The 9,770-nt window shown below is 35.0% G+C and overlaps 1 protein-coding gene and 1 long non-coding RNA gene across 2 annotated transcripts; both read right to left on the reverse strand.

Annotated features, from left to right (window-relative positions):
* Positions 1 to 3,365: 3,365 nt before the first annotated feature.
* Positions 3,366 to 6,390, reverse strand: LOC133858789 (uncharacterized). The gene is made up of 3 exons (XR_009898594.1): positions 5,893 to 6,390; positions 4,999 to 5,035; positions 3,366 to 4,169 (listed from the first exon to the last, which is right to left on the reverse strand). It is a non-coding gene; the product is annotated as an uncharacterized LOC133858789 (long non-coding RNA).
* A 1,891-nt stretch (positions 6,391 to 8,281) lies between these two features.
* Positions 8,282 to 9,520, reverse strand: LOC133859216 (probable LRR receptor-like serine/threonine-protein kinase At4g36180). The gene has a single exon (XM_062294547.1). The coding sequence runs from the start codon at positions 9,518 to 9,520 to the stop codon at positions 8,282 to 8,284; it is 1,239 nt and encodes a 412-aa protein (XP_062150531.1).
* Positions 9,521 to 9,770: the final 250 nt, after the last annotated feature.

The following is a 9,770-nucleotide window of genomic DNA, read 5'->3' on the forward strand; positions in this document are numbered from 1 at the left end:
AACTATAGTTATTTTGACATGTACAATTATATGCGCCCTGTGAGGCATAACTGCTATTTTTTGTATAAATATGCTGACACACTTTAAATATCTATTTTAAGGTATTTTAGTTAGAAGTTCTAAGGTGTTATTTAATTTCAAGTCTGTTATGTATATTCCGTTGTCAATAATTAATTCTGATAAGATCGTAATGTCACGTGAAGATAAAAAAGAAAGAAAGAAGAGAATATTCACTTACACTTTTTGTAATAGCGGGGCGTTACACTTTCTTCTAACAATCGTTGAGAATAACATATACATATCTAAAATGCTACCTACAACTACAGTTATCGCTCAACTAAGCTTTAATCTTATTTAACCTAGCTTATAACCCGCTCGATGAGCGGGATTATTAGTATTCAAATTTTTTTTTTTCACTCATTTAACTAATTGTTACCAATATATATATATATATATATATATATATATATAATGTTTATAAGATATTTTTGAACAACAATTTTTTACTCAATAGTATAAACGCACGTACTAAATAAATTTAAACATTTATAAAGTTTAATGCTTATAAATTGGAACATGTTAAATAATTGTTCCCATAGATGTTTAAAATGAAATGAACTATGTTGGTGTACAAACATAAAAAAAACTATAAAAACCAATCATAATACATTATAAAACCTTGAAAGCTAATGTCGGTCATCAATTAAGAATGTAAACAATATGCATTACCAAAAAAAAAAAAAAAATCGTCATACCTTATAATAAAAACAATGATAAGAAACTCTCTCTCTCTCTCTCTCCATCGTTTGTCTAAAAATGAAATTAGAGTAAGGCACATAAACGAAAAAAAAAAAAAATTCTGAAAAAAAAAAAACAGTAAGAAGAATACATGGTTTAATATAAATATCAAAGCATTAATACAAAATAAGTAGGAATTTCTTAGTGTGATATCTATTATATTTCAATACAAATAAAAAACAAATAATTATGAACATTAGAAAAAAAAAAAATACAAAGAAAAATAAACAGCTTTTTTATGAAAATTTATTCCAATTATATTTTAGACACAAATTCCTCAAATTGGTATACATGGTTTAAAAATAAATAGTATAAAGGAAAAATATAAAACGTTGGGTCTCACCTTATAAAATTTCCGTACTTTAAAAAAATGGTTGAAATTGGAGTAAGACACAAATGAAAAAGAAAAAACAATAAGAAGAATACATGGTTTAATAAAATATCAAAGCATTAATACAAAATTAGTAAGAATTTCTTAGTGTGATATCTATTATATTTCAATACAAATAAAAACAAATAATTATGAACATTAGAAAAAAAGAATACAAAGAAAAATAAACATTTTTTTTTTATGAAAATTTATTCCAATAATATTTCGGCCACAAATTCCTCAAATCGGTATACATGGTTTAAAAATAAAAAGTATAAAGGAAAAAAAAAAAAGTAAGAAGAATACATGGTTTAATATAAAAGTATCAAAGTATTAATACAAAATTAATAGGAATCTCTTAGTGTGATACATATTATATTTCAAATACAAATAAAATACAAATAATTATGATCATTAGGAAGAAAAATACCGACAAAAATAAACATTTTTTTTAATGAAAATTTATTTCAATAATATTCCTGCCACAGATTCCTCAAATCTAACATATGGATTTCAGCTAATTTCTTTTGATTTCCAGATCCACGCCCAAAAGGACCCGCAATTCACGCGTGCGCTACAATGATGAAACACTGAATCACAACCCCCTCTGAGCTCCTTCCAAATTTCCAATGGCGAATAATCCCAACAAAGGCACTCTTTTTGTTTTCACCTTAGCTTCGGTTTCTAAGGTTATTGGTAAACTCCAAAGAAAAAAAAAAAAGAAAAAAAGAAAAAAAAAAAAAAGAGTTGGTTGGAATAAGTAAAGATGATGGGACGTTCCATAAATTTATCATTCAAAATTTGAGCAAAGCAAGAAAAGTAAGTAATTTGTAATAAGAAAAGCAAGTGACTGCAAAAAGCCCACAACACGGAAACGTGCGTCCCCAGTCTTAAGCCATGCGCCATGATCACTGTACAATGCAACGTTCAATTCTTCTTTGAAAACCCACTATCACATTATTTCCAATTTTACTCTTAATCCTTAAAGACAAATTTTAACTCTCTCTCAAGGCTCTCGCTTAACTAAAGAGCTGTCTCCTCCCTCTTCGATCAGTATGTTCCAGAAGCAGAAGAAAGCTTTGACCAGATATTTCATTTCACCTCTCTCGCATGACTAAGCTCGGGAGACCCAGATTAGGAAATGGAGCAAAACGCCCATGTCAAGTCGTCCTCCTCAAGAGTGTCGCCTCTTCTTCAGTTCTTCATAAACTAAACACAGCAAATAGTCTATGAAAGGTCTTATATATGCACAGAAATGTCTGTGACAGTGTTGGAGTAGCATCTCAAACAGAGAGCGAAGACCCCCCAGCTTTAGGCGACTCCCATCAAGAACAAAGCATTTGAAAAAATGTTCTGATCTCGAGCTTTCGCACATGCCGTTAGTGGCTGTGGCTTCGGGTTTGTTTCTTAGTAAGTTTCTGACCTCTAAATCTTGCAAAGCTTAGCATATGATTTGTTTGTTTTCTCTTGAAATTTTAGTGTTTTGAATTTCGTTAGTGAAAACTCAGAGATACAAATAGGAGGCACATTCACGGCAAAATACATAATTTTAAATACATAATTATCATATAAACATAAAACCACAAAAGAATATAAAAGAAATCTAAAACAAAGAAAACTTACTCAGGAGTGTGGGAGACGGCACAGAAGAGTAAACAGAGAGAAGGGATTTTAAATCTAATTTACTGGGGCAAGTAGAGAGACAATGTAAATGAAGAAACAGAGCGAAGGTGGTGAGTTTTAAGAGGATGTGAATCGAATTTGGATGGTTTTAAATCCAGTAACAGGAAAACAAACGTTTAAAAAAACATGAATGCAGAAATCAAAACGCACGGCCCATAATTTGCATGGTTTAAAAGTCTTTAACACAGAAACAGTCAAGATATCAAAACGCACGACTCAAAGACTAAGAACGTTCACTGAAACGCACATTTAGACATTTCCGGTTCAGTGACTAAAAATCACGGTTCATGCCACATGTCCAGAGTTTAGGCTCTAACTTAAGGAAAACTCAGCTTATATATATATATATATATATATATTTTAGATATATATATATATATATATATATATATATATATATATATATATATATATATATATATATATATATATATATATATATATATATATATTTTAGGTCTCTATTTACTATTTTCCACTTCATTTTGAAATTTTGATTTAATATGTGAAAAATCTTTCATTGTTGATGGACATCTCAAGGTCCTTCCTTGTATAAAAGTCATAAAGAACAAATTGAAGGTTGTTCTGTTTCCGTTCCTTCACAGGGTAAACACACATTCTGTTTTCCTCTAGTTGACCCATTTCTTCCTTGTATAGTAGTTACATCTTTTTCGCTTATTTTCCTTGTCTTCACGTTGTTCTTGCTGGCTTCTCGTTGGGTCTTCAGGGGAAGTAGGTGTCTATTTTTTCTAATATTTATGTTATTGTAATTGTTGGGGAAATATTTGTCCCCTATTTAAAATAGGGCCAGATTAGCCCTCGGGTTGGATCTCGGACTCATGGTTCCCGATTAGTCCCCGGATCCTGAAACTAGGCCAAATGCTTCGGTCTTCAATATTTTCTAGACTAGTCAAATCAAGTTAGAGATGATATTAGATATCTACATAAAGCCCCGCGCTTGATAAGGACAAAATGGGCATATGTCGTACAGGATCATAAAAAAGGGGGTAACTGAACTATTTTACACCAGGATTTATTGTCACGCCCCCGTTTTGGGATATAAGGGAAACGCGAACTTGAGCTATAAAACATCTCTATAATTTAAAACATGTACACAATTTCCCAGGAATAGCGCATAGCTATATTTCATTATAAGAACATATACATATTAGTAGTTCTTTAGTTATTACATCATATTTTCAGAAATTCAAAATAAATATGCACAATACAAAAGTTTGGCCGGTTTTTATTGATCTATTGCTCTTAGGGGTGGGGTCTATGCCATCCATAACAAAAAGACTCTGGTCTACAGTGTTATCTGAAAAGATTTGGTGAAAGAAGGGGGTGAGTTCAACAACTCAGTAAGGAAAACACAACAATAATAGTGTAATTTTCTTTTCAGGAATTCTAAATAGAATTCAAATAATTTAGCAATTAAAGAAACAATTAAACGACATACAATTCTATCAAATGTAAAATGGTGCATGAATCAATTATGCTATGTGTAAGTTTTATCCACCCTTGGTCCAATATCCGCTAATTAACCATGAGCGGCGCACGTTTGGCTCGTCTCAAAAGACGACTATGAGCCCATCCTGTCGTCACATGGGAGAGCCGTACCGGGTTGGGAACTTCCCTAGGTGAAGGCCACCCCGGCTGGTAGCACACACTTTCGTGCTTCTGTGTGTTTGCCATGCTACCCTATGAAACTATAAAACTGTGGAATCCGGATATCTATGACATGGTGCCGCGGGGGTAAAACTGTGTGCACGTGAAACATGTACTATGAAATCAACCTTTGCTCATATATAACATATGCCTTTGAAAACTATGATTCATAACATATACTATGATGACATCTTTTGCTCATATGGTGCATATGTAACACATATACTATGATATCATCAACTTTATTCATATGGTGCACATACTTTGGAAACTATGATTTCACATGTATCAAATATAAACGAAGTATGATCACATGAGATTTCAATCACATCATATGACAAAAGCATTATTATAATGGCGATATAAAAAGACAAGTAATATTAAAGGAGCTAAAAGAATTTAGAAAATCCCCAACTTTTTCTTTTAAAAAAAAGTTTTATTAAAACTTTGTCGGGGTTTTGAGGTAGTGTTTCCCTTACCTGATATCTTCAGAGCAATATTTTAGCTACCTTCTACCTAAATAAGTTGCAAAAAAAGAAGTTTAGAGAAATATTCTGAGATTTGAAACCTAACACTTAAACTAAGGTATCCTCTCCTTATTATTAATTTTCTTTCATCGATTAATTAAACATACATATATTATTTTTATAACAGATAAACATAATAGCTTTCCAAATATAAATAATGAGTTTTATGTATCAAAACAAATTAATAAAACAATAACTTTTTTTTATTCTTATAAAATTCGGACAGAATAATGGCATTAGTATCAATAACATCTAAAATACTTTAAAATATTAGGGCGACGTAATAGCGCTTTTGTAAAAATATTTATTTTTACTCGGACATCACAACAGCGTGATTTATTATTTAAATACGCCACTTAAAATTCTCTATTTAAAAACAACATAAAACACAAAAACAATAGAGTACTTTTAAACTCATAAAACCATAAACATTTAAAATACTAATAACTTTTAAAATCATGAAATAGATAAACAAAGCTAAATAATAAACTTGTCAAAAGTATATTTTTTAAAAGGTAGAAAAGGCTTTTTTTTTTTTTCTTTTTTTTTTATTATATGTTGACCGAGAGAGTCATTCCTTTCTCTCCATGTTTCTTTTTGTTTTATTATATATCTCTCTCTTTTCTTTAGTGTCTTCTTTCCCTTTTTTTTGTTTTCTTTGCTCTTGTTTCTTTTTATCACTTTTTGACCTTGTTGACCGAAAGAGGAAGGGGAGAACTTCCAGAGAATTCTCCTCCCTTCTATCCTTTTCCAATCTTGTCTTTTTACTTTCTTTTCTTTACTCACGCAGCCGGTTCCATACATAAACACATAGAGAAGAAGACAAAGAAGCAAGAGAGAGCTTACAAGAAGAAGAAAATCCTGGAGATATCTTCCTCTATTCTTTTCTGTGTGTGCCGTGAGAGATTAGAGGAAGGAGCTATTGCTTTTGCTTTTGGAGGCTGCTGTCCGAACAAGAAGGGAAGAGGATCCTTTATTTTCTGTTGGACTGAAATAAAGAAAGAGAGTCTAAAGAAGAGAAGAAAACTAAAGAAGCGAAGAAGAGGAGGGCTGCTCTCTCTTTCTTTTTCTTTTATTTCAGCGACAGAGGGAGAGCTTGCAGAAAAGAGAAAAACTGAGGAAGAAGAGAAGAGAAGAGAAGAGAATGCAGAGGGAAAAGGAGGAGTGCTGTCCGTTAATGGGCTGCTCTACTTTTATGCACAAACGGATGGCTTGGATTATTTTGGGTAGAATTGATCAAGGGTTGGGAGTGGATCAGCGTGGGCAGCAAGAAGAATCAAAGGGTGGAATTTATACTTGGGCAGCACGTTTAGATCCATGGCCGAGAATCACCCTTGAGCAGCAAGTTTGGTTAAACACCGCTTGAGCAACACGTTTGAGCTTCAAGAGATAAGATATTTGTAAAAAAAATCAATTGAAGGGAAACCATATGCTGAAACGTGAGAGAGGACTAAATTAATGTGGGATGGGCTGAGCTTCACGTGTGGACTGGGCTGGGCTTTTAAGGAATAGAAATGGGCCCACTAATATATCAATTTTCGTCCAAAACAGATAGTAGTTGTTTGCGTGGGTGTTTTCATATCCTTAACGAAGTCCAAAAATTATAAAATTTTGAGAGTAGCTAGAGGACTTCAAGACGAGCGTTTTGACTTTAGAATTGACCAAAACGGAGTTTGTTTGACCCTATTTTCACAATTTCAAAATTTAAGGTCAGTTTGAACTTAAATTAAAACAATAAAGGTTCTTTAGTAAATGAATATTTATATCCATATTTAAAATACGGGGTATTACATTTATTATCGTCTAGAGGTCTCTCTTTCTCTCTCTCTTCTAGATATATAGATACTTGACTGACTTGTTCGTCGGAGGAAGCCTTGCCGGCCAACCCCTGGCGGGTCTTTGCTGTTTTGCAGGCCAAGACACGGACGAAGGGACGTCTCTAATGATGCCACCTCACGGGACAAAAATTGCATCATCTTCAATCATCTTCCTCTTTACATGAAAAAGATTTTCTTTTTTTCTTTTTTCTTTTTTTTCCCTAACAACAAAAGCTAGAAAAGTGGTTCACAAGTTCTCTAAATATGTACAGCTTTTATCTTCTTTCTGTTAATGAATGGCCTATGGGAAGAAAGGGGCTCGGAACTATGAATTGGGGTACCACATGTTTACCAGACCCTTTTCCAAATGGGTTATGGTGCAGCTTTGGGCCCTTGTCAGCTTGCCAGACCACCTTGTTTTATTGGTTGGACATTGTTCTTTCAAGACCTGCATGTTGTTATTGTGGGCAGAATCTTGCCTTAGCAATCAATCATAAGGCTTGGATATATAGGCTTGATGAAGTTTTTCTCGGTACAAGTACAAGTGTTGGTTGATTCCACCTTGAATTATCCTTCTGTTCAGTTGCAGAAGCTGCCTGAACTTCCTCGTGGCCGGTCCTTTTCGAATTCCATATTGTGACTTCAATTTTTGTTATTTAGTTATACTTTTGGTGTTGTCTCCATTTCTTGACACAATGTTGAAATCAAATCATTTAATTTTCTTAATATCTCAGCACTCGCTTCTCCTTTATTTCCATTTTCTTTTCTCGGCCTGCACATTTTTCTAAAACCTTTTCATTTGTTGCCTGGTTTAGCCCAGAAACATTTTCATGTGTGTGGCTGTCCTCGGGAAGATAATATGGGGATGCTCGTGCTATGCTTTAATGCCTTGGACCTGCTTATGCATGGGTATCTTCTTAGTGAAGACGATGAAGAGAGTCCTATTTGCAGAAGTGAGGAGTTATGACTCGAGCAACCACCACTATCTCTTGCTCTTTGTTGCTTTGGCTCAGTTCCCATTTTTCACACATGGCTTGGCAACACTAATTAGTGTTAATTGGCTTATATAACTTGCTTTAGTTAGAAACAGTTTGTGTTCATAGCTGTTCTTAAAATGTTGTAGGCAATTTTCTCGATTTTATATCAACTGCCTGTTCTTAATTTGCTCCCAGAAAGATTCAACAATTATGAAAGTTTCTCTTTTTGGCTTGTTTTCTGTCTGTGGTGCTATCGGAAATGTAACATGTAACATTGGAAGTAGGAAGACACCTAACCAGAAATTCATCAATGAATAGAAGATGGGTACATGGTTTTCATATTCATAATGATATTTTATTTTATTTATTGAAAGTTAGAAGTTATATATTTTCCTGATGATTTCTGCCGTAGCATTTTGATGTGATGGGTACATGGTTCTCTCATTTGCTGCCATTGGTCTGCCTAAGGCATTCTGAAAATGGCCTTTGCCCTCCGCGGCACAACGGTATGATGGTCGGACACCTAAGGCAATTCCTTGACAGACTGCCCCTAACCCTCCTCGTGTGAGTAATGAACTCCGGTGGAAGATGTCCTGACAAAAAGTTGTTATCCAAGTAGAGGATTCTCCACGATCGCTCCAGTCTTTCCCCATATTCCCTTGGTATCGGACCGGAGAACTGATTATGTGCGAAGTTAATTTGGGTCAAGTTCTGAATTGTGACCAACTTGGTAGGCAAACGGCCGTGGAACTGGTTGTTTTCTGCATCAAGCACTTGAAGTTGCGTCTCTCTTCCGGAAATTTTGAATGTCTCTATTCCGTCGAAGCGGTTGTTTGAAATGTTCAAGTAAACTAGCCGTGGTAATGAAAGGATGTCGTCGCTAATCAGACCAGAAAACCTGTTGTCACTCACATCTAGCCGTACAAGGTTTTTGAGCTTTTTGACTGGTGAAATGTGGCCTGAAAGTATGTTGTGGTTTAGAGAGAGTGTTGTCAATCTGACGGGAAGATTTGGGAGATACCCATAGAACTGGTTGGCGCTGAGGTCTAAAGTCTTGAGCTGCCATAGCCCTGTGAGGTCTGGGATTGTGCCTGTGAGCGCGTTACCTGACAAGCTTAAGTAGTTTAAGCTTCGTAATCCAGAGATATTGACTGGAACAGAGCCAGATATCCTGTTTCCAGAAATGTCTAGGCGTTCAAGATTCTTGAGCAAAGTGATTTCGTCAGGAATGGTGCCTGTGAGATAGTTGTCTGCCAATGAAAGCGTGGTGAGCTTTTTAAGGTTGGAGATGGTTCCCGGGATTGTTCTTCGGAACTTGTTCTTGCTCAGGTTGAGGATGGTGAGCTCAGAGAGGTTCCCAATCGACGGTGTCAGAAACCCGTCATATTCAACGCCATCGAGATCGATTGCGATTATCCTGCTAGAGACGTTGTCTAAAGGATTACTACATAAAATTCCCAGAAACTGCTCGCCCGTACTTCCGCATGGATCCACCATGAAGTCCCAACTACTGAGGAAAGATGTTGGGGAGATTGAGGTGGGATCGATGGCATGCCTCAGGCTGCGGAGTGCTTGAATATCGGAGTCCAGGGTCGATGAATGGATAACTGTTGCAACAAAACTTAAAACAATGATGTAATGGAAACAAAGGGGAAAGATGGAAGGCAAAAGTCTGGCCATTATTGAGGGAATGTGTTGGTGTGGTTGGTTTCCTCAAATTGCTCCTTATATTGGCCTACAAACCCGGGGAGATGGATAAACTAAGTGCAGACAACTTGTATTTTTATTAAGGAAATAGTTGTTGAGTAAATTCCATGGCCATGCCAAGAATGTGAGCTACTTGCATTGAAAGTTTGTGGTTGAAAGATGGATGGTGTTTTGGTTTTGTTTTTAACCAATTCAACCAACCTTCTTTCTTCCTTAATCATTC

The sequence above is a fragment of the Alnus glutinosa genome, chromosome 1, assembly GCF_958979055.1.
Source record: "Alnus glutinosa chromosome 1, dhAlnGlut1.1, whole genome shotgun sequence".
NCBI classification, from domain to species: domain Eukaryota; kingdom Viridiplantae; phylum Streptophyta; class Magnoliopsida; order Fagales; family Betulaceae; genus Alnus; species Alnus glutinosa.